Raw genomic sequence first — 25,396 nt, forward strand, 5'->3', positions numbered from 1 at the left:
AATGTGTTTTTAATAATGGGTATATTTGTAATTATTGATGATTGATTTTGCACATTTTTAACATGTTTAAGTTTCTTAACTTCTAAAACATAAACTTCCTGCACTTCAAGATGTGTAATTTTTAGCTTATCTTTTACATTTAGATTACTCTGTGCATTTTAAAATGTTATTATTAGTATGATAGCAGTACATTCACCTCAAATCAACTCAACTATAATGTCCAGCACTCTGATTTCTACATGATTTAAGATGAAGGTAGATATTTATTGCTTTATATTCACTCTTGTAGTTGATCATAAGTCCATTTATCAACTAAAAAATGTTAAAAGTTTGATAGTATCAGCAGGATTTTGTGTTTTTTTGTTTCATTAGTGTAAATAATGACTGATAGCTTGAAGATATCACATTTGCCATTAATTAAAACTACTTGGCTAAGTTCATCGTGCTTTACTTTGTGCTTTTTTAAATGTTATTATTAGTATGATAGCAGTAAATTCAACTCAAATCAACTCAACTATAATGTCCAGCACTCTGATTTCTACATGATTTAAGATGAAGGTAGATATTTAAGCTCATATTTATTGCTTTATATTCACTCAGAAGTCCATTTATCAACTAAATATGTTAAAGGTTTGCTAGTTACAGCTTCTCAAATGTGAGGATTTAGTGTTTTTTGTGTCATTAGTGTAAACTGACTGATAGCTTGAAGATATCACATTAGTCACTAATTAAAACATGACTAAGTTCATGATGCAAGTTAAAAGACTCACCAGGATCTTTGAGCTCTTTGCAGACGACGTTGTGAACGAGGAGAGGCTGTCGGATGACTTTTACTTTCTCTCTTTTCACCGGTTTGGTAATTAGCAGCAGGTCAGTGAACAAGAAGCAATAGACGTCCATCTGGAGGAGGAAATAAACTCATTTCAGCACTGATAGATAGATAAACCTTTTAGTGTTTTATTAGTTCAAACCTTCAAACCCGCTGTAGGTGAAATGTGACAAAGCAAAAGTTAAAGAGTTAGGTTTGAACTCGTGATTTTACACAAAGTCACGTTAAGCGAGACTCACCCGACTGTCTTTGCCCTCCTTCATCCTCAGCGCTCCCTCGAGGTGCAGCTGTCGAGTCTCCTCAGGTGATATTCCTCTCATGGGAGCCATAAGGTCGAAGCGGTTGTACTCTTTGAGGATCTGAAAGGGGAAGAAGATAAAAAAACATCAAGTCTGAGCAAACTACAGAGGATTTTTTTTTAACCCTTACATACTGTTCATAGTCAAATCTGACCCATTTCAACATTTCAACACCCAATACACATTTACACTAGGTGGACTTTGACTAATGTGACCCTAAATATACAAAAATAAAATGCTTTTGTACATTTTTGTGCAGCTAATGTCCAAATTTGACTTGTTTTCATTACAAAATTCAAATATCAGCATTCAAACTGATTATAAATGTCTTTTTTTCTCCATAAATAAATAGAATAAACTCTTCATAAAGGATTAATCAAACAATTATTAATGACTAATGGAGAGTTTATGGATGTGAATTGGTGCAGAGATTAATTATGAGTTAGAATATGAACAATGTGTAAAGGTTTATAAAGAGTTGAGATGAAAGCAGAGGCTCGTAAATCTTCCTCACCTTCTCCACCTCATCGCTGCTGCCCTCTACAGCCTCGTAGGAGTCGATGCGGGCGGAGATGGTGGCCAGCTTCTGTTGCTCCTGCCGCTGTCGCATCTGGGAGTCCACGCTGTTGATGAAGCCCTCGACGGAGGCGACCTTAGAGGAGGAAGAAGAAGAACACACGTTAACACCACATAACAAAAGGTGTCCAAAGACTAGGGCTGCTCGATTATGGAAAAAATTATAATCACGATAATTTGGGTCAAAATTTAAATCACGATTATTAAAACGATTTTTTTAAATTTTAGAAACATGCTGCATTTCGTGTCCATTCGGCTTAATTCATTTTCTCTCCCAGCAGCAGCCTTTTATCTGCCGCTTAACGCAACACACAGCAGAGATATTAAATGTGCAGAGATATTAGAGCTGAGCAGGTTACCATGACGATAGTTCACACATCACTTCCTGGTTTTTAATCATTAGTCAGTAAACACAGCATTATCTGACGCAGGCTGGAAACTCAAACTGGAAACTTTATTTACAGTTAAAACATTTCACCGTGTGTTTCAGCATCTGTCAAACTAACAGAGCTGCGGCGGCTTCCTGTGACTTCCGTCTAAGCTTTTCAAAATAAAACCTTTGAGTGCTGAGTGCTTTCAATATTATTAAAAATCGTTTCCCCTCGATTTTATTAGTTTTGAGATCATTTGGCCCCTAAATCGTTAATTGAGCAGCCTTACCAATAACTTATTTATAACTATGGCTCATATATTGATTCAATGCATTTTTTAAACTCCCTCACCATGCTGTTGACAATGTCGCGAACTGACAGCTCATCCGTCTTCTTGAGAACGCTCTTCAGCAGGAGTGGATATTTGGTCAGTCTCTGGTGAGGCTTAGCCAACATGTCGGCGAGCTTCAGACGGTTACACTGCTTATGGGTCTCTCCCCACTGTAACGAGACGCACAAAGACAGGAAATCAAACATTTCATGAGTCAGAAGTAAGAAGGAGTGTGTGTGTGTGTGTGTGTGTGTCAGGGCAGGGTGTGTGTGTGTGTAATCTGGGATTCATTTTAAGGTGAGACAGAGAGAGAGGAGGTAAACTAACCGTGACGTAGGTCCTGAAGAGCTCATTGTCCCTGAGAAGTGTGCGCATGTACTCCATGCAGCCCTCCTCCTCCATGCAGTAACGGATGTACGGCTGGAACCTGGAGCCAAACTGTACACACACACACACAAAGAAAAGATGTGCGTCAGAGATATTACGAACTTCAACCTGAGGAGAAAAACATATTTACTTCTGACTTAGTCTGTACTCAACGCTGTGCTGGATGAAAAGACGGACAACTTTATGGAATTAGTTGATAAGAAGTAGTCGAGTTTAAAATGAGAAGTATTCTGTGCTGGCGTGTATGAAGATCATGTGTCATATAAGCTATTAATCTGCATTTTTATGTCTGATTCATGAATGTAAAATAAGAGGTTATGATATATAAAGGGAACCAGACTAATTGATATATCTCAGCTGTCATTTTTCTTATTCTCTTTGGTCTTCATATATACAGTAACAGAAGAGGAAAGCAGAAGGTAGATTTGGTCTTATAGTACTAGAATTAATGAGCTTATTAAATTAATGATTAATTAGCCTGGGTAGTATGCTAACAAAGCCATAAACTAAGCTGTGTTTTGAAGTCTATAGTTATAATAATAAATGTTACTTATAACAAGCTTTTACAAGTGCTCAAAGACGCTTCACAAAGGACACAATTAAAATATAGAACAGGAAGATTAAAAAAGACATGAAATGAAAAGAGGATAAAAGAACAGTTTACAGGTTAAGAGCCAGTTTAAAAAGGTGTGTTTTTAGGAGTGATTTGAAGGTATGGGGGTCTGTACAGTCTCTGATGGGTTTGGGGAGTGAACTCCAGAGGGTGGGGGGGTGGGGGGGTGGCAGCGGGGAAGGCTCTGTCCCCCTAAGTTCGGTGCTTGGTCCGAGGGGGTAGGGCAAGGAGATTTTGCAGCTGTGGAGTGGGAATATATTTCTAACATAACTACAACTGACCGTCCTGAAGCCGTGGTGGAGGTCCGTGGGGTCGAGCAGGGCCCGAGCCTGCCTGGCCTTCTCCAGGACGGGCAGCATGACCTGGTTCCACAGAGCCGTGTGGAGACAGAGGATCTCCTGGATGTTACTGAACATCTTGTTGGGCTCCACCTCCGTCAGCAGGCCGCTCTCCTGCAGGTTCAGCAGCCCGCTCAGGAACAGCTGGAAAAGAAAAGAAAAAAAAGAAAAAAAAAAAGGTTTAAAACATGACTCACTCTTTTCTGAGCACACAATGTACTGGATGGTGATAAAGGTTATTTTTAAACCTTAACAAGACATCCATTGTGTGTCTGTGTGTTGCAGCACAGAAGCCGGTTTATCTCACACAGACGGAGCTTTAACTGTAGGTTATCTTTATGATGTGTAGGTATAGTACAGGAGGTCTCTTTACACTTACATCAGTGATGACTCGGAGCTTTTTTATGTACGTTGCCTCCGTGTGAAGCAGCTCCCATATTGCCTCCTGCTGGTGGGACTGTCGCCTTGTTAATGTCTGCACACACACACACACACACACACACACACATAAAAAGATCATGTTATTAAATGTGCAGATTTAGCTGCTACAACACTGCAGCAATCATGACAACATAACATGAAACACAAAGACGACATCATATCAAACACTGAAGTCATATTCAGGCTGCAGCTTTTCTCAATTAATCCATATCTGAAAATGTTGGAAAAAGTGTTTCCCAAAGCACGAGGTGACGTCTCTGAAAGTTTTGTTTTAACTGGACCAACACTTTTTTGACGTTTACCAAAAAAAAAAAAAAAAACAGAAAATATTCATATTTAAGAGGCTGGAACCAAAGAATTTGAACATTTTAAATGAATCAGTTAGAAACTAATTGATTAATTGAATAATAGCAGCACTAGTTGCTCCACTTTAAGCTAAATTTAATTTGCTTGCAAGAAAAATCTGCATATAAATAAAGTCATTTTAGCTATATTGCATTTCCAAAAGCTTTATTTTTTTATTTTTTTAAAGACTTTGTTGGAATAGACGCCTTTATTTATCAGTAAACCGACAGGAAACATGGGAGAGAGAGACGGGTGTGAGATGCAGCAAAGGACCTCCGATCGGGATTCGAACCGGGGTCGGCTGCGTATATGGCATGTGCTCTAAACACTCGACCACCTGCGCACCTCCAAAAGCTTCATTATGCTGTATTTTAATAGCAACTATTACCAAAACTAGTGCCTCCATTTATATTTATATATTTATAGAGCACTAACACCTCATCTGTTGTCAATATCTGGGTGTTTTTTCCACTTAGTCTGAATGTCTGATGACTGTGCTATTAAAATAAAAGTCAAGTATTCAATAAAGAAATCATACAAATGTTGCAGCGTCTATCTTCTCACAGAATCTGACGAGTGATGAATGAAAGAGGGATGTGTGTGGCGTTTCAATCAGCGGTTCCATGAGTCTTATCATGTACTCATACTTGTATAAACACAGACACGCAACACGCCTCAAACATTATCACCACAACAGCTGCTAACATCATGATTCAGTACATTCCTGTCGCTCGTATAAAAATCACCTTGATTGCTTAGCAACCACAGAAAAAAAAAAAACTGCCAGTCAGTAATATGGATTATGCAACATCAGCAGCATCAGGGGTGAATGTACGGGTCCAAGGGACGGTGGTAAAGTAGCTGAGCAATCATGTGACGCTGTCTGTCTGTCTGTCCTGATTAGTCATTTAAACATTAACAGGTGGAGGCTAGCCGCAGCGGTAGTGGTGGTGGTGGGCGATGGGGCGACGGGGGGTGGGGGGGTGGGGGGTGTTATCGTTTGCACAGGTACAGATACGGAGCACCAAACAATAACGAGCTCTGTACTGTAAGCATCATTCTGGGAAAACACGCATCAGTGCAAGTGTGACGAAGATAAACGATAAGGAAGTGAGAGAGGCGATCACACGGCGAGGGGAAACAGGATGTAAGTACACACAGGTAAGAAAATTTGTGAATATTGTTTTTTATCAATGTGTACTTTGATAAGGGGACTGTATGAAAATGATTAGGGGAGGGAAGAGGAACAGACATGTGGAGTGGGGTTTTTTTTTTTTTTGAGAGATAATTTTTTAATCTCATTTTAAATACACATAAAAAAATTCCTTTGTAGATTAAATGCTAAAAGAATGAAAAGTATTATTGAAGTTCAATAGAGCCCAAATCTATTCTTAGACCTTTAATTCATATAAAGAAAAAACTCCCCTTAAATAAACCTACAATACAATAAATCACAGAAATAATAGTAAAATGATATTATATTAAATTATAAAATGGAAAATCAAATTAAGAAATTATACATTTTAAAGATGTAAAACAAAATAATCAAAAGGATGAATCAACTGATCAACTTATTATGACTAAATGTTAAGGTTTGCTTTTTTTAGTTATTAATGGTGAGTCCAGTTGATTCAATACCGTCATGTACTTTTGAGTGTATTGCAGTTTGTTTTTATTTTTTTATTTTTTTAGGTATAAATGGGGAGGGTCCAAATAAAAAATTAACAATATGGGTTTTTTGTGCTTTTTTTAATACAGGGTAACTCTCATATAGTCTATAAGTTGTATTTATTTATTTATTCTTTATTAAAAATTATTTTTCTTTTTATTTATTGAATAACTTGCTTTTTATCCTAATTCACCATTCATACATGCAGTACTTATATCCAGTAATATATTCATATGTTGAATATTTAAAGACTCATACATCAAATAGCATAATTCTTATTTTGTCTTAATTCTTTTCCTTTCATTTTATTGTATATTAAACTTTGTGTGTGTGTTATCAGTGTGTGTGTGTGTGTGTGTGTTATTAGTGTGTGTGAGCCGCACCTCTGAGTTGTCCAGTAGCATCTGCCAACTGTCCTCCAGAAAGAGGTTGGTCTCCTCCTCCTCCTCCTCCCAGGAGTCCTGGTGGAAGGAGAGCTGCCGCGGCACCTTGGGCAGCCCGAACATGGAGTAGGAGTGCAGTTTGCTCTGGAGCTGCTCCAGACGGTCCACCTCCTGCGATAAGGATTTTCAAAACAAGCCTAATTAGCTCCAACAAGGTTAACAGCGTGACAGCGAGACAAGAAAAAATGAGAAAGCAACCGTCCGTTTCTGTCCTTTCTGTGACAGTTTATTGTTTAATTCAAACTGTAACTAACGATGAGTCCACGCATTAGCATATAAATCCTGTTTCTAGTGGCGCCTTAATTCTTAAATCCAACAGTAGCTGCTGTTCAGGCCTTTATTCTGTCTGGCAGGTCTTATGTAGTTATGAAAATGAGCTCTGTGCATTGAGAGCACTTTAACAATAGAAGGCAGGGGAGGGGAGATCGGGGGGAGATCGGGGGTGAGGGTTGCACATGAAGGAGGTGGAGGAGGAGGAGGAGGAGGAGGAAGGTGAACCGGTGCTTTCTGCTTCAAGAAACCTTGAGACAAAGTACTCATCTATGTTCATTAATAATAGCTCAGTCACACGGGAGGAGCTGCACATCAAATTTAGGAGTTAAAACAAGTAGAGAGGAACATTTATCTGAGTAAACATGACAGGAGGGGGACGGGCAGTCGTTTAACCCGTCAAATGTGGAGAGTGCAAAAGGTCCGAGTCCGAGTGATGGAGGATCTCTGGCCCTGGAGGGGTTAACGGGGGCCACGGGAGGGGTGGGTGTGTGGGGGTGGGAGGTGAATAGAGATGAGCGCTGCACTGACAGGTGACTGACAGATACTGTCTCCATTTGACATCTGCTACTGTGCAGGATGTGACCTCACGAGGGGAAACACAAAGGGAGCGTGTGTGTGTGTGTGTGTGTGTTCGAATCAATAGAGTAAAAGTTGATTATTGATTGTTAAAAAAGAATTAGCTGGTTCTGATTCAGACGTGAAGCTTTTTTTTTTTAAATTTAAATTGACTTAAGATCAAGAAAAAAAAAAAAAAGGTGAGCACACATCAGGTTTTTCCTCCACCTATTTGTTTCCAGAGCTGTTAGGAAAGTATGTGAACACACAAGTCAGGAGAGGGAAATGACCTCACTGTGCTCGGGGGGATACGGCCTTCCGACCTCCTCCCACTGCTGCTTGCTACTGTTTTGTTTGTTTTTAAATATTTTTTTAATCTAGAGACAAGTCTGGGCAACAAGCCTACCCCCGACAGTTTTTACAAAGTGTCTGACTTCTGCTTTAAAAAAACAGCCACTGCCCACTAACACAGATTTCCTGTTATCACCTATTATTATTATTATTATTATCGTTACCTTTCCGAAGGCGCCTCCTCCCGCGTTTGAGCTGAAGAAGCCACTGAAGCGGCTGGCAGCGCGGTTCTTCCAGCTGTCAGGCCCAGCTCCAACGCTGGGCAAAGAGCCACCGATCTGTCCCAGAGCATCCGGGGTCGGAATATTCGTTTCTCCGAGGAACTCTGTCATGTTCTTCCTCCGTCGAGCCTGACCCTGCGAAGACACGAAGAAGAAGAGAGACGGTTGAGAGAACAAGTAAACAGAAAACGAAAGGAGGAGACAGGCTGGCACGAGCACGAGCTGGTTATTGTCATCTTTGGAGGATGGAGTTGGCAGTCAGACGGATGGAAAAAGACAATGAAGGAAAGAGAGAAATATACAGAAACAGGATAAACAGGAAATCAGAGGGGATTTCTGAACGAGGGATGACATCAGCAGGACCGTTAAAGCGATCCTAATGGCCAGACACAAACAGGAGAGGGAAGGACTGCCACTTCCTCGCCGTGAACACTACATTACATCACAAGGAACGGGCGGGAGGTTGTTCCATAAGGACAGACGGCCTGAGCTCACCATTGTTGTCCCCCCCCCCCGACCCCGAACACCATCACCTCACCTCCCCTCCCATTGTTACCCTGTCAGCAGACCCTGCAGCGGACCCTCACTCAGGCAATCTCTCTTCTGTCCACTTTACGAGCGCCAACAAAGCAAACAAACAAGGGGCCACCTCTGTATCTGAGGAAGCAGTTGTTTTTTAGCTGTTGGAGTGACAGTGGTGAGGGATCTGCCTGGTGGGGAGGCTGTTGGAGCCCCCCCCCCTCCCAAATACCCCCCCTACTACCCACCACCCTCCCTTCAAACACAGTGACAAGGAACTTACATTCCTGGACACTGACACTGTTGCTGAAACTGACCGACCATTCCAACCAAATTCTTTTAGTGACCCCCCTCTCACCCCCTCTCACCCCCCACCCCCCTCCAAACAAACACACGCGCACACACACACACACACACACACACACACACACACACACACACACACACACAATGCCAGTACAAAGCTGATAGGCTGTTGGGTATCAGTCAAGCTTCGAATCAATAGGGTCAAACTGCATAAACAAAAAAAAAAAAACTTTAGCACTATTGGAAGAAAAGCTCTTTCATTAACTTCACTGATACAGATTTATAAAAACTATATACATATATAGAAATAAAGTCTAGTTTGTGGCTCGTACTGTAGAACGTGAAATGTAAATATTATGCTCTGGTCGCATTGTTCTGCATTACACCAGCTCCCATTTAAGGTAAAAACATCCCCAAATCTGTGTGGAGCCACTTGAGTTAAAGTAAAAAAGGCAAGCTATACAATTACATAACGAGATAGTGGATCAGACTGGGGGGTCCTGCAAGGTTTTTTAAACAGCTTCAGTCACTTTATCTTTCTTTTTGTGTTTTATAAATGATTGCCAACCAGGACAGTATGATGTAACAGCAAATAGATATGTTGGCTTTAAAACAAAAAACTAGAGAGCCAAAGAGAGACAGAGAGGGAGGGAGGGGGGATTGGGAAATGGGACAAATTTAAGAGTGGCTTCAGTGAGAAGGGAAACGAGCCTGGACCCATTTAAGGAGGGAATATGTGGGCCAACTGGTCAAGGACGCAGGTGTTAGGAAGTGTTCACGGACAAACAGGGAAAGTCTGGACGCTTTGCTACTGACAGCACACGAGCAAGGAAAAGACTTGAACCCGGTTAAGTTAGATAGAAAAATGTGAGACTGGAGCAAACTAACAAACTAAGAAAGCTGATTCATTATTTAAGTTTCAGCTTCTCAGACGGGAGAATAAGCCGCCTGTCTTTTTCTTACAGCGAGACACAGCGTATTGAATTTCTTTGGGATTTCGGACAAGCAACGATTTCATGACATCACCTTATTTGACGAAGGAGCTTTTCACTGTTTATAGACTCATTATCTGCAGCTCTGATAGATCACACACACACACACACACACACACACACAACACACACACACACACAAACCCGTCCTGTCAAACTTGAATAAACTGTACAGACAAGCATCTTGAATGTCTTTAAAAAAATCACTTGAACAACAAACCGGTCGCTCAAAAGACGAGAACCAGGACAGGAAGTAATTATAAGCAACACAGGGACAGAAGCTCCCAGCAGTTTCCCACCACAGTAACAGTGCTCACCATTGAAGCCAGAGGCATGTCAAAAGTAACAAAAACCATCCTAATCCTCCAATTGGATTCATGGATCGCAGCCCATTCTGGAGCCAGCTGCTGCTCTCTCTCAACTTCAAGCCTCCTCCTCCTCTTCCTCTCTCTGTCCACATCCACCGTGAAACAGGCACATCCAAGCCGCCCTCGCCGTCCACAGTTACAGAGACACAGATGCCAGAGTCAGTCCGAGTAGCCGAGGGACGACGACTGTGACAACGCTCAGGTTATTCCAAAATCGAGAGACTGGTGGCTTGACTCTTCTTCTTCTTCTTCTTTTTCTTTTTTTAAGTCTTGAAAAACGTCCCGTTCCAGCTGACAGGATCCGGGTCCCCTCACCAAAAGAGGCGTCTGGTCTGGCCGCCGTGTCCAGCCGTGACCGACCGCAGTTTCTCTTTGAACCCCGTCCGGTCCTCGCTGTCCAAACAGTCAGCGGTGAAACCTTCTCACTGAGGAGCGGCAGCCTGCTTGCATTTCATACAGACACTGGCCTGAAGTCATAGCAACCAGGAGGATCCTGCCTCATTGTGTGGGGCAGGAAAAAGGAGGCAGGGCTGCAGCCCACAAGAAGGGAAGAGAAAAAAGAGAGAGAGAGGGAGAGAGAGAGAGAGAGAGCCAGAGAGAGATAGAAAAAAGAGGAGGGTGATCTGAATATTTGGAGGCGGAGTCAGGGTGACAGCTTGTAGGGGGGCTCCCTGGTTCAAACACACATCCTGGTGCTTGTGGAGCCAAAATGCTTTTACGGTCAAGTCTCAAGAGGCTGCTCAGGAAAACAGATTTCCTTTTGATATGAACATTTTTTTATCTTTTTGACCTTTCACTATCATTCTTGTGACTAATGCAAAAATTCTCTTTCATTCCACAGAATTACCTGAGCGAAAAAACCCAAGAAAATAACAGACAGACTGTAAATAAACAGAAAGGCCTTCCTCCATTACTTTTACTTGGAAGTCTCGTCTTTTATATTATGCTTTCTTCAACTTCCCCCTTTCACCCTCCCTTGTCTTTGTTGTTTAGCTGCAGACCTTTGAACAATGCCATGCCAGCCCAAAATAAGGAAAAAGAAATGCCCCGATAATGACCAAACGGGAAATTCCCTTTGTTTACTTGCTTGTTTCAGCACATTTCACCAGCTGCTTATGCCAGCAGATAAGCCCCGAAGCTCACACCTCCTCCCCTCCTGGAGCAGCGGTCACGTCTCAGAACTTTCCAGAGCCAGAAACATTGGAGTGTGATTATCGATGAATCTCTCCGTTGTTTAATTCCAGCTTTTTTTTTTTTAAACATGAAGATTTGCAGAGTTTATGTCTGTATGTGTAAAATAAATATATTTGACTTTTGAGCCTAACAAATCTAAAGACGCCATCTAGCACTATTTTTTTTTTTTGGGGGGGGGGGCATTTCACAGACTAAACAGTTAATTGAAAAACTATTCTAACAGATGAAATCGATAATGAGAATAACACAGTTTTTTGGAGTTGGGGGACATTTCCGTGGGTAATAACACCGACATTATTTACATGAGCTTAAGCAAATATACCCGAACAGTAAACACAGAGTCTCTGTTCGTCACATCGGCCTAACTAATTATGTTTACAAGGTCCCCCCCCACCCCCCACCCCCCTCCGTGCCTCCTGTGTAAACCTGTCAGCCTGGACAGAGGGCAGCAACATCCTGAGCTCTCTCTCTTTGTTACACAGCCGTCTGCTTTGAGTGCTAAGACCTGTGCGGCGGGTCTAATGGTAGGGGGGGTGGGGGGGTGGGTTGTTTGGGGAATAGCGGTCGAGTTAATAATATCAAGCCTTGTTCACTGCCTTATCTTATCATGGCGGTTTTGTGGTATTAACCTTGGCCTGGAAAAGAAGAAAATCTTTAAATGGGGGCAGGATTGTATTAAAATAAGTGGTGGACAAAGAAAGCAGCACAAGCATCACACCCACCCCCCCCCTCAATTCACCCCACCTCACCTCCACCTCCACCTCCACCTCCACCCCTCCCCTCCCCTCCCCTCTTCTCTCTTTGCTCCCTGCTACTGCCTTTATGTTAGTGGACTGATAACAGCTCCCCTTGATCAGGTGGGTTGATTAACGATGGGAAAAACAGCGTGACCTTCCTGCAAGTCTGGACACACTCCAACACGGTCACACACACACACAGAATCACGCGTGCTCAACCAGGAAATAGAAACTAAGGGAAAGCCCTCCTCCCTCTGAAGTGGTCAACAAACCGCTGCGTTGAGATTTTAAAGCTCACTCTCCTTGATTTCCAATAAACCCGAGGCCTGACGGAGCAGCGCAGAAGTGAAACAGAAGCTTTCAGCCTGAGGTGACAGATGAGAGTTGTCAAAACAATGCTCCTCTTACTTGACCTCCTTCGTCCATCCGTCACCCCCCTCCCCCCCCCCTCCTCCTTTCCCCCTCCGGTCATCATCATCACACTTCCCCAAATACACAAACACAAGTACGGAAAGAAACCTCGGAAGACCTCTGACTCTTGGACTGTAGGAGATGAGATCATTGAAAACAAAAGGAAAAGAAGTGTTTCTGTATATGAGGAAGCTAAGGGAAATGAGACTATATCATCATCATCATCATCATCATCATCATCATCATCGACAGACTAGTCAGCAAACCTCTCTCACCTGACAGTCAGGCGGCTTTGGGCTGGTATCTGAAGGAGGTGACTCAGGAATATCTGAGTCCACATGCAGCAGGTCCCAGCTGTGCCAGGATGTAAGTCGACCGAGTCGCACCATTTTCTCCAAAAGAAAGAAAAAAAAAAATAGAAAAAAAGAAAAAAGAAAATTCCCCCTCTAAATAAAAACCTCAAAATAAAAATAAAAAGCTGAGTAAACAAAGTGATGAAGTTAATCCAACAAAGAAAAGAAGAAGAAGTCAGAGGGAATCCATTTGCAAGGAGTCACGATCAGGACAAGAGTGCTGAGAGAGAAGCATCGCAGCTACTTTCCCTCCAGCGTCTGCCTGACTGTCTACCAGATCCTGCAGATACACACTACTGCTGCAGGCCAACGGTCACACATTACAGTCATAAAGGTGTGGGTTCAACCCTGCAGTAATCTCCACCTTAAGGCATTAAGGGAAGAACACACACACACACACACACTTCACTAGCACGCACACACACACACCCTCGGCTCCTCCCACAACTATACGTGGAAGTAAGAAACAAACAGGCTCCTAATATCTGATACGGTTATAATAAAGAGACTAAAGGTTAGATATGAAAACACGTGAGGCAATTAGTGCTTCACACAAACACACAAACACACAAACACACAAACACATAAACACACAAACACACAAACACACAAACACATAAACAGACTGGACGGAAATTAGAAATTATAATAATATTAAAGGTTAATTTTCAATAAGCAGGACCTAGAAATAGTCCAGCAGTCATATTATCAGCAGTAGGAATTGTGATGAAGAAATAAATGGAAATATATTATAAAATATGAGTCATAAAAAGCATAATGTATGTTGTTTTGTGGTATAAATTATTATTATTATTTCACAATCCACATAATAAATCAAATTTTCAAGTAGAGCTTTTTTAAGCATTTTTAAGACAGAAAAAGTCTAAATTCCCTGATACTAGCTTCTAAAATGTGAATATATGTTCAGTTTCTATGATTTGTTAATTAATCTCTTAGTTGCCAACTATCAAATTAATTATAATCACTATTTTGCTAATTGATTGAGCATTTGGAGTGCATTTTTAAGACAGAAAAAGTCTAAATTGTATGTTGTTTTATGGTATAAATTAATGTTATTTCACAATCCACATATTAAAATTTGCAAGTAGAGCTGCGATCATTTGTTAATTAATCTATTAGTTGCCGACTATTAAATTAATTATAATAACTATTTTGCTAAGTCAGTTTTTAAGACAGAAAAAGTCTAAATTCCCTGATTCAAGCTCCTAAAATATGAATATTTCTTCAGTTTCTATGATAGTAAACTCAATATTTCAGGGTTATGGACTCTTTCAGCTTTTGGAACAAACAGTAATCAACATTTTGCTCCATTTTCTGTCATTCTGCATCAAAAAACTCAAATTTTTTTTTTTTTTTTAAATCCATTAATCAAGAAAATAACCAGCAGATTAATCCCTAATGAAAAACAGTTCAATCAGCTCTTCTTATACAAACTAGCGGCTGACGTGAAGAAGGAGTGGAATCAAACATAAGTCTAATATTTACACTAAAGCTCTTATCGACCTCACGGCTGATACTTCTCGCTCTGTTAACACACTGTACTGTTTCACAGAGCACTTCAACTCACAGCTCAGAAGCTGAATTGAAGTTTATTGACTCGACTGTTGAGCTCTCTCTTGACAAATCTTCAGATCTCAAAGCGGGTGAAGGAGGGTGAAGAGACCCCCGTGTGACCGCTGCTGATTCAAACCCCATTGTCATTCAAAGTGTGACTCTGTGATCGGTGACAATTGCCCCCCATTGCCCCCCCATTGCCCCCCATTGTGAGCTATCAAGACAAGTCAGATAGTGAGACAGAAGTAGTGGATGTTGAATTGAAAGGAAGCTAATTAGCATCCGACGGTTTGTGTAATGCAAGCGGTGAAGACTTTATGACACGGTGTGAAAAATAGGAATTAAATACAATCGTGTCTGTTAAACGTCTTCCTCCCCGCCAAAACAAAAGCACACTGAGTTCATCGTCAGCTACATGAATATAAAAACATTTAACCTTCCTGTCGTCCTCCCGGGTCAAATTGACCCCACGTCTGTTTTGACTGTTCCTTCTTTCCTCCCTTCCTTCCTTCTGTCCTTCCTTCCTTCTTCCCTTCCTTCCTTCTGTCCTTCCATCCTCCTTCCCTGCTCCCTCCTTGTCTCTTTCTTTCCTCCCCATTACCTTCCTTCTTTCCTCTGTCCTTCTTTCTTTCCTTCCTCCCTTCCTTCCGTCCATCCATCTGTCCTTTCATCTGTTCTTCCTCACTCCTTCTTTCCTTCCTCCAACCCCCGTTTCTTCCTTCCTTCCTCCTTCCCTCCTCCCTCCCTTCCTTCCTTCTTTCTGTCCTTACTTCCTCCTTCCTCCTTGTCTCTTTCTTTCCTCCCCATTACCTTCCTTCTTTCCTCTGTCCTTCTTTCCTTCCTTCCTCCTTCCCTCCTCCTTTCTTTCCTTCCTTCCTTCCTCCTTGTCTCTTTCTTTCCTCCCCATTACCATCCTTCTTTCCTTTGTCCTTCTTTCCTCCTTCCCTCCTCCTTTCTTTCCTTCCTTCCTTCCTTCCTCCTGGTCTCTTTCTTTCCTCCCCATTACTTTCCTTCTTTCCTCTGTCCTTTTTTCCTTCCTTCCGTCCATCCGTTCTTCCTTTCATCTGTTCTTCCTCACTCCTTCCTCCAACCCCCTTTTCTTCCTTCCTTCTGTCCCTCCTTCCTCCTTCTTCTTTCCTTCCTTACGTTCCTTCCTCCCTCCTTGTCTCTTCCTTTCCTCCCCATTACCTCCCTTCTTTCCTTCCTTCCTCCTAGCTTCCTTCTGTCCTTTCTTTTTAATCTCCCTCTGTTAAATATATGTGTGGTTGGATTTTGGGTTCAGTAAGAAGACTTGACACTCGTCACTCCTTTTACTGTGAAGCTTTCTACGTCGTCATGGCGACTTCAGGCCTGGAGGCTTTTACTTTGGGACTTTCATGAGCTCCAGTATTTTCCCCGCCAGCAACTGACTCTTTGTCTATTATGAAACAATCCTATCTACCTCCACTGTCTCTTACATAACAAACTTTTCTTCCATGCCCGAGGGCAAAGCCAGGAGTCTCAGCTTGTTTACAGTATTGATTGGGAACTATTAGAGCTAGGGCTGCAACTAATTATTATTTTCATTATCAACTGATTTCATCATTATGTTCTTAACTATTTTTTTTTTTTGCGATCAAATTATTGTTTTCATTTCCATTAAGTCCAACAGAAATATTTCAGGAGATACAATAAAATAAAAAAATAAAATAAATAAAATAAAATAAAAAAATAAAATAGAATAAAATAAAATTTAAAAGAATAAAATAAATAAAAAAATAAAAATAAATAAAATAAAATAATATAAATATATTAATAATAATAATAATAATATTTTCTCAATTAATTGATTAATTTGGTCCATCGCAATTCAAGAAATATCTTCCAAAACTTAAATATATTCCAGTTTACAAAGATATAAAACAGAGAAAAGAAGCTAATCTTATTAAGAAGCCGGGATGAGATAATATTTGGGAATTTTGGGGGTTGAAAAATGACACAAGCGGCTCATTTTCTGTTTAACTAATCAAATTATTGGCTAATTTTTCCAGCTCTAATCCAATCAGAGAATAAAGTAAGAAAGAAATTTGATGCCAGTTTTCAGTGAATTCAAGTTTTAAACGCGCTACGTTAAAGACACATTTCAGTATTGAGTATAAACAGTGCATCGTGGCACATATGGAGGATCTATTACCTGACATTAACTCCCTGGGAAAGCTAAAACCATCCAACTGCACACTGTAATGTGATCCTAATCATTGTTATTTGTAATCTCCGGATCAAACAATGTTACTGTAAGAGAACAGACTTCACCCGGTAACGTGGATTTTATGGATTTAGCTCGATTCACATGCGGCCGGTGAAGCGTGACAGACGGGCAGCGTCGGCCTGCCACCTCACTGTTTAAACTTACTGTGCTATGGCAACTGATGGGTGTGGGTTATATAAAAGACAAGAGAGCGAGGATCAGCGTACTGTACATGCTTACAGGCAATCATAAAGGTCACATAGGGGGTTAGTTATCTTTACGACTGCTGTAAAACTTACAGTTTCAATTCTAATGAAAAGAAAAGATGAGCAAATGCCAACTGTACTGTAACTGTTTCATAGAAACTGCCGAAATACTGTAAGTGTAAAATCTTTGAATGAGCTTGCAGGAATAAAACTGACAACCACATTGCATCCTGAGCAGGAACTGGGGATTAAACAGGTTATAATGACTCATAGCTACTTCAAAAGTATATATAGAAGGGGATCCACGCTGCTCCTATGATAAAAAGTTTCAGTTTTGTTAAGTTAAATATGAGACAGTGAGTAATATTAAACCTGCAGCCACACCAGGATTTACCAGACAGGCTTAAACTTCATATCTTTCCTGCCACATGCCATCACACTGTATAATAACAGATAAAAAACTCTGACTCATAACTTATAGTCACTTTGCAGTAAAATCAACACTGCCAATTAGTTGTATATACTTTTGTACATTACATTTTATTTTATTTTATTTGCTATTTTGCTATTTTCTTATGTATAGTTTGTTCTTTATATTCTTATACTATATATTAAAGTTACTGTCATTGTGTGTAATGCTGCTGCTGCACTGTAATTTCCCAGCTTGGGATCAATAAAGTATATCTATCTATCTATCTATCTATCTATCTATCTATCTATCTATCTATCTATCTATCTATCTATCTATCTATCTATCTAAACCTACTTTTAATAAGTTGTTTGATGTTATAAATGTGCAGTTTTTTTCCATCTCACGCTGCAGGTTAGAATTCAAACTTATTGAGGTCAGTATCAAGGGTGGTTTGATATACAGCTGATATTATAAAAGATGCATTATTTGCTGATAAGTGCAATAAGTACAAAGCACAGGCGGGCAGCAGTGCTTTATGGGAACTATCAGCGGGGTTGGAATGCGTCCTCAACCAATAACATCGCTTGGCTGAGGTTCCCCCCCGTCGTAAAATAATCAATCCAGATCATCAAAGCTCTCTGCAGCCTATCACAGCGTTGCCAGCTACTATAAAATATAACATGCATGCAATAATAAAGTTGAAACACCCCCCTCCATTCAAACAAAAGAGTAACTCTGCACAGACAAAACAGGACTTGGCTGCTTTTTCCTTCTGAAGGCCTGGCACAAGTCGCCGCGGTGCCAAGCCATGAATCCGGTCACTAGGCAAATATCTAAAACATCTTTTTTTTGTTTTTTTGTTTTGAGCCTCAGTTCTATAAAAAGCAAGCACGCATGCGTTTTATCAGGAGTGCCAACGCCGCTGTCATAGAAACTCAAAAGAAACCCGCGCTCGGTGCCCACCATGTCCAAAGTAGAGCTTTTGTCCTCCGAGCTGCTTTCATAAAACATGGGCCTGCACCCAAAAGAACAGATCTCTCAAAAAAGAGGGGTTTCTCGTTGTTGAGTCTGTTAAAAGACAAAAAAGTATCAATAGACTTCAGTGAACTCGGCTTCTGTGGCGAGAAGAGGGGTCCAAGTTCATGAATCAGTCTCTCCAAACAGCTTTCACGCAGCGCAGGCGGAGAAAATGGGGGAAATTTGAGGGCGAAAGTAACCGAATACTTTTAATTTATTTGGTCTATTTGGTGGCAAAGACTCATCAGTTTAAGAAGCCAAGTTGGCAATATGTTTAACATCATAAAAGACTTTAAATAAAAAAGCCCCTAAATGTTGATATTGGACACTTTCAGTTCTAAAGAAATGTCCATGAAGCTACTGACAGTTAAGTGCTTCATGTTTTCCACCAGATATTCATCAGACCATCAGAAAGCACATTAATGCCCCCCAGAGGAATGCATGAGAGTTTCATTATCATCACTCACTGACATTAGACACTTCCCTCATTCACAGTCAATAAAATAAACCCCGGATATAAGTCAGTACTTGCAATGAATGCGGGCACATTGGGAATTATTTCCCCTAAAAAATGTCTTGACAGGAATTACACTGTCAGTAGTTTGATGGGATTAACAAATAAAGCTCAGAAACATGAGGGCAGACGCTGAATGACTAAAACTGCTTTCCTCAGCAACCTCCAGTGTTTATGTCTCTGCTGCCGTGCGGCTGATGACTAACCTGCATGACTTAGCGCCACAGATGGCAGTAAAAAACGCTTCAACCGAGCCTCTACCTGTTTTTTTTTTTGCCCAGAGCGACGATGACATCAGGACTGGTTTGAGTTTTTACACTGTGATGCACATGTACACACAATCAGACTCACCTGTTAGTGGGTCTAGACTTTGCTCCAGGGGGTTTTATAGCAACCAGTCACTTGTTGGAGGCTCGTCAAAAAAAGCTAGCAGCTAGTAGTCACAAGTAAATCCTGAGTGACATGCTGTGAACACTAAGAATGATTTACAGGATTCATGTTTTTTAAATGAAACAGCTGGAAGCGTTTAACAGAGTCAGCAGAAGACAGAGTTTTTTTTAAAACCAACACGTGGAGATAACGTTAGTTTAATTAGCCTGCTAGCTAGCTACAGCTAAATGACAGAGATAGTCATTTCATTTTAGCTGCTGTTTAACTGTGAGACACGATAATTGGCTTTTGCTTTCTTCTTGTGTCTGAAATAAAGGACTTCTTCTTTGAAAAATATGAGTGCTAAATCTGCCATGAGTCGGACAAGAGCAGGAAACTTAGTATCCTAGCAACAGGGAGCGAGGCTTAGCTAACAGTCAATTTTAAAGATTTCGTTTTTTTGGTTTTGGAAACTTGTGAAAGGCATTTTTCACTATTTTATGACACTTATATTAATTTAATTGAGCAGTAGCGCATTATTTTAACACAATTGTTTATAATTTTACATTTGCACATTACATTTACTTTAGTTTATAATGTTTTTAGACTGTTAACTTTTACATTTTCAGGTATCTTTTACAATTTCATAGATATTTTCTACTATATCTAAGATATTACACATTTTAATCTATATTATATGACCTATATATGACCTATTATTATGTGGTAGTGGTATTTTTCTCTTTATATGCTATTTTTGGACTTCTATGCACCACAACACCAAATTCATTGCATGTGTAAACCTACTAAGCCTGTTTCTTTTTCTGATTTATTCATTTCATTTGTATGTAGAGCATTAAACTTAAATGTTATTATCTTATGTACTGTGGCTTACAGTTAATTGTCATCTGCAGTCCCTTGGCAGCTCACACAGACTAAATTAGTGTTTTTTAGACTTTTTCTATGGTCACAGATTAGACCACAGACCTCCATTTGATAAGATTTTGCTTTTTATATATATATTTTTATGTTTTATGACTGGAAGTGTATGAAACTCATGACCAAAATAGTCTTGCTTTCTGTCATTGTGTTACTTAGGGGTGTAATTATAGTGCAAATAAATTATTCCCCGGTCTGCGCTATTTCTAAAGCTCCTAGTTTGGCAGCCAAGTTGGATCAAGATCCTAACAGTCCTCAGTCAGCCTCTCAGCGTCTCTCATCAGTAACAAAACAAAACGCTTCCTGTCGTTGCAGGAAGTGCTGGACTGGCACAGAGTGTTCCTGAGCAAACTCATCATTAAATGGGATTCAAGGTTTCAATCCGCCGGCACAGAGCACAGGCTGGGCTGGCATGCGCATACATGAGTGTGAACACAAAAGCCACACAACACGCTGCTGGCGGTCGACTGAAGCGGAAATCCAGAAATACATTCCCAGGGTTCTGCCGGGCCGATAAAGGTAATGCAATACGATGAGGTCATGATGGGATTACCATGAGATAGTGTAAGAGCTGGGAGGGGAGGAAGAGGAGGTGAAGTTATGGAAAAACTGGGTGAAGGGCGTGGCAACAGCAGTAATAGTCACAGGGTGTGTCTGTGTTTGTGTGTGCGGCGAGTGGGGTGTATTTTGGTTTTGATGAGTCTGAGAAGAAGAAGTTTTCTGCAGCCTCGCATGAAATATACTGTAACAGCTGAAATGAAAATGACACCGCCGTCCAGTTCCGAGTTCGACCTTGCAGATTGAACTCACCAGCAGATCGATGCTTTCCTTGCGTCCCAGAGAGCCGTGTTCAACCCTCTCGCTGCCCGGAGTGAGGATGTAAGGGCTCTGACCGCTGGAGGGCTTCATGTTGGGGAGGCTGAGCGACCGAAAGTCCTTCACGCCTTGCTCCACCTTCAGCTCATCACCTGGCCGAGCTAAAGGAAGAACCAAAAAAAGAAAAAAAAAGAAAAAGAGAGGTTGAGAAATCCTGTAAAGATGAAATATTAACAGCTCTCACATCATCAATATTTATATTCAGCCTGCAGAGGAAGCCACTGTAGTTAAAAGGTATCCAGAGTGGTTAAAAGGTGTGTAAGAATATATAGGATGACTTTAAGTGTTTTCTTTTCAGCTCATTCATTTCTTTTTTATTTTGAGTCATTTCAAACTGAGCACCACACCCAAACTATCATTGTTTTTTCCTTTAACTGAAGTGTTTTAACATGCTCCTGTAAAACTACCACAAAGGATAACACCAACAACAACAAGAAGCAAGGCAAACTGGCACTTCTACACATTATTAGAGCACAAATAGAGATTATATAGAGTATATTATAATATAGAATAAAACAGAGCGATGATTTTAAGTCTTTAGCCACGTGACTAAACAGCTGTGGGACTGTTTGCTCTTGACCTCTACGTTACAGACCACATGTAACTCCACACTGCAGTCAGGAGGCGACAATTTCAAAAGAATAGCAATTAGTCATGGCATTGGATCTCTTTTACGACAGGCTTTAAAAAAGGACCAGTGTGCAGAATTATAGTCGCATCTAGCAACAAAAAAAAACTTTGCAGGACTTTGCAGAAATGGAATATAATATTTTATAAGTAGTGTATAATCCCCCTGAAAATAAGAATCATGTTTTCATTAGCTTTGCATGAGCTCTTTATATCTACACAGGGAGTCCATCATGTTGCACCACCATTATATTTCAACAGTAGCCCAAAATTCACATTTTTCACGGGTTTTGCAGCCACCATAAATTCTCCTACATGCATGTAAAGGGAAGAGAGTCATTTCATTGCAACCTTAATCTCCAATCTCACCACTAGATGCCACTAAATCTTACACACTGGTCCTTTAAATGTGATCCAGCAAACCAACAAGTGTGACTGCATGCACCGCAGAGATTTCAACAACGCAATCCAAAGTCCCTCAAAGTCCCTCGTTTCCACAAAAATGAAGGAAATCAAGCCGAGTCATTCATGATGATGCTCTTTATATCTACACAGGGAGTCCATCATGTTGTTGCATCACCATTATATTTCAACAGTAGCCCCAAAACTTGCATTTTTCACGGGTTTTGCAGCTTACATGCTTGGAAGGGGAAGAGAGGTGTAGTCATTTCATTGCAACCTTAATCTGCAATCTCACCACTAGATGCCACTAAATCTTACATACTGGTCCTTTAAATGTGACTTTGATCCAGGAAACCAATATGAGTGACTGCATGCACCGCAGAGATTTCAACAACAACGCAATCCAAAGTCCCTCAAAGTCCCTCGTTTCTACTAAGAAGAACAAAAATGAAGGAAATCAAGCCGAGTCATTCTGGTACATGCTGGTTGCTACATGCTTGTTGATTCACAGCAATCTTAACAGCGCTTCTAGAGAAAATTAGTAACCTTTTCCCTCGTAGCGCTGATTCCTTTTTAAAGGATGCAGTCCACTCCCTTTTCCTTGTAGTCAGAGACAACGGGTGTGAGAGGAAACTGGCCTACAGCATCTGTCCTGCTCCGTCATTGTTATAAAGGCTACACAGATAAGAATAGGATGACGTCTACGACACACCATGACTAAAAAGTGCAAGACTTAACGGCTTCTTAAGGTCAATGAAGCAAGCTGCATCTTGAGTGTGTGCTTTTATGGTGCTATTATAATAGATTTTTACATGTTTATGGCGTCATTTTCTGCCTATAGTCCTTCCACAATAAAAGGTCCTTCCACAATAAAAGTACAAATAAGTGCCACCAGCAGTATTAGTCATTTTCTAATAATCAAAAGTAAAATAATCAGTTTGGTAGATAAGTACTGACGCTGCATGCATAAAAAAATAAATCAAAAACACACAAAAAAAGACATCCAAGTCCAATATCAATAATTTTTTAACTGATATAACTCTGTGTTGATAGACTGTCTCCATTTATTTGATCCAAAGAAGATATGTAAGACTACAGACTAAACAAAACTGGGGTATATTTACCAAGCCTGCTGCAACTTAAGAGTCATGGGTGCAACATTTCTGCATCACAATGATTCTTCAACATAGTTTTCAGTTTTAGTTTTTACTGAGTCCAGTTTCAGTTTATCTGATTTGCATAAAGTGGTGCAATGGAAGATTTGATACCAGGGTGTTTTGACATGTGCTTCACATGTCTGGAAAGCCAGCGAGCTCTCAAAAGAAAAAACTCACTTTTTCTGCTGCTGAATGTGGAATATTAGCTGAGAAGAGACACTTTTAGCACTGCTAACATGTATTTATCCTCCCAGAAGAAGGCTGAATGTGAGGAAATATCAGTTACAACACAGCCTGACGATGTCTGCTCAACTAAAAAGATCAGCGATTAAATGAGGGATTGGAAATAAATGTGGGCGACGTTTTGGTAAAACTTTGAACTCCTTTGACGTCATTATTGCTGCTTACACATTAAAAAAAATATATATATAAATGGCTTGCTTAATAAGTATTGGCTGTTTAAATCATCAAGTTACCACAAGCCACTAAAGGTCTGAGGGAAACAAAAAAGGTAAAATGTATTTTTATGCTGAAGGGAGAGCTTCTGTGAAATAACTGAACTATGAATCTTTTGATGTTTTGCTCTTTATTTCTGTCCCTGATGTGTTTTCTATGTCTAACGATGTCTCACTGTTTCATCCTCGCTCGTCTCTCTCTCTCTCTCTCTCTCTCTCTCCCCCTCAATCGACGTCTGATAAATCAGCGCCGCGAGATTTTACACCCTAAAATCTCAAATGAGCTTCTGTCTGCAGCAGTATAGTCAGCCTGGAGATAAATCAGATGCAACAGCTATTTGTTTAAATTTATTACCTGATGCTCTTATTTTTTGTGCGTCTATACAGGAAGAGCTTAAAATACATCGTTGTGCTAGTGCAAAACCTCGATGCAATGACTCAAGACAGAGGATAGTGTAACCTGGACGTGATACACTGCTGAAATGTGGAGTTTTTTTTTTACCTTTAACTTTGAGGTAGTGTCCTCCAAAACGATAAGCCTCGAAGTTGAGTGACAGCGGCGTGTTGGACTGATCCAGGAACAGGTCGACGCGGGAAAGCTCGATGCCGTTCCTTTCAAACACTGGCCCTAAAACCTCTCTGAAAACACATCACCAAGAACAAGAACAAGAACAAGTTAATTATTGTATCACATGAAACTCTTGTAATATATCCTACGTGGTCTCCTCTTACCTCAGGGTCTTCTTTTTCATAGCAGGTACGATTTCTGTGTTGATATCCACGCTGAGATCAAACTTAAGGCTGAAGCACTCCTTACTGGGGTCCTGCAAGAGGAGGAGGGGGGGCAAGGGGGTAGACACACACACACACACACACACTGTTAGTTGACACAGGTGGGGCTGCGGCCCCTGCTGGCTGGCCCCCCCGGCCCCTGGGCCTCGAGCTGTATGTGAGCTCTCAGCAGATCCACAGGGGGGCTGCTTCTCACTACACTGCCTGGCTCGGCTCGGAGATACCTTAATGTTACATCATCATCATCATCATCATCATCATACTGCACAACTCTTATATCTGTAGCATAAAACTAACTCTGCGTCACAACAAAACTAATATATTTCCCTCCCCCCCCTCAAATGTAAAAGCTGCAGTGAATTCCCAACAGGAAGTGACATAAAGTTGATCTCTGGAGGGGGATTTTTTTTTTGCACACTGCAGCTTGAATGTGTCTGTACGATTACTTACATCAGTGTGTCGTCTCCGTGGCTTCTTTTTCACCAACTTCATCCCCCCTGTTTTACGCTCCCTGCAAAAACAGTTATACACACATTAGGAGCCGTTATCATGCAGTTTATACACCAGCCCCCCCGCCCCCCCCTTCCTGAAAACATGTGAGAAACTGCCCGTTTAACGGCACCATCGAGACTTTAAAAGAAACAATCCAAACCAACGCCAGCAGACACACATTTCATGGCAGTGATATGAAAGGAAAGGAAAAAGACTCTGCTGACAGGCTAGTGTGATGTAACGGAGGGTTACCGACCCGCGGTCATTGCTCCCCTCATCCTCTTCCTCCAGGTCGGAGGGGGGGCTGGTGCGCGGGGGACAGGAGCGCGTGGACACGTTCCGAGCCAGGATGGAGGCTGAGGGTTAAAAAAACAAAGCTGTTGGCTCAAGCTGAAGGTGGACTTTTAAAATCGT

General features: G+C 40.9%; 1 protein-coding gene across 2 annotated transcripts in view; it reads right to left on the bottom strand.

Annotated features, from left to right (window-relative positions):
- Positions 1–25,182, bottom strand: part of plekhg5b (pleckstrin homology domain containing, family G (with RhoGef domain) member 5b) — a 29,453-nt gene extending 4,271 nt beyond the window's left edge. Inside the window, exons 1-13 of one of the 2 annotated variants that reach the window (XM_053318468.1) lie at positions 24,941–25,182; positions 24,431–24,522; positions 24,201–24,337; positions 20,992–21,158; positions 7,986–8,177; positions 6,583–6,753; positions 4,124–4,219; positions 3,688–3,888; positions 2,734–2,844; positions 2,427–2,576; positions 1,643–1,780; positions 1,069–1,188; positions 771–900 (exon numbers count right to left, since the gene is read on the bottom strand). In XM_053318468.1, coding sequence (XP_053174443.1) covers positions 771–900; positions 1,069–1,188; positions 1,643–1,780; positions 2,427–2,576; positions 2,734–2,844; positions 3,688–3,888; positions 4,124–4,219; positions 6,583–6,753; positions 7,986–8,177; positions 20,992–21,158; positions 24,201–24,337; positions 24,431–24,522; positions 24,941–24,982 — 1,747 coding nt within the window. In that variant the 5' untranslated portion in view covers positions 24,983–25,182. Of the gene's footprint in view, positions 1–770; positions 901–1,068; positions 1,189–1,642; positions 1,781–2,426; positions 2,577–2,733; positions 2,845–3,687; positions 3,889–4,123; positions 4,220–6,582; positions 6,754–7,985; positions 8,178–10,176; positions 10,748–20,991; positions 21,159–24,200; positions 24,338–24,430; positions 24,523–24,940 lie in introns of those variants that run through there. The other variant, XM_053318469.1, reaches the window with a different exon arrangement.
- Between the last annotated feature and the right edge of the window lie 214 nt (positions 25,183–25,396).

This window comes from Scomber japonicus, chromosome 4, assembly GCF_027409825.1.
Source record: "Scomber japonicus isolate fScoJap1 chromosome 4, fScoJap1.pri, whole genome shotgun sequence".
Classification (NCBI taxonomy): domain Eukaryota; kingdom Metazoa; phylum Chordata; class Actinopteri; order Scombriformes; family Scombridae; genus Scomber; species Scomber japonicus.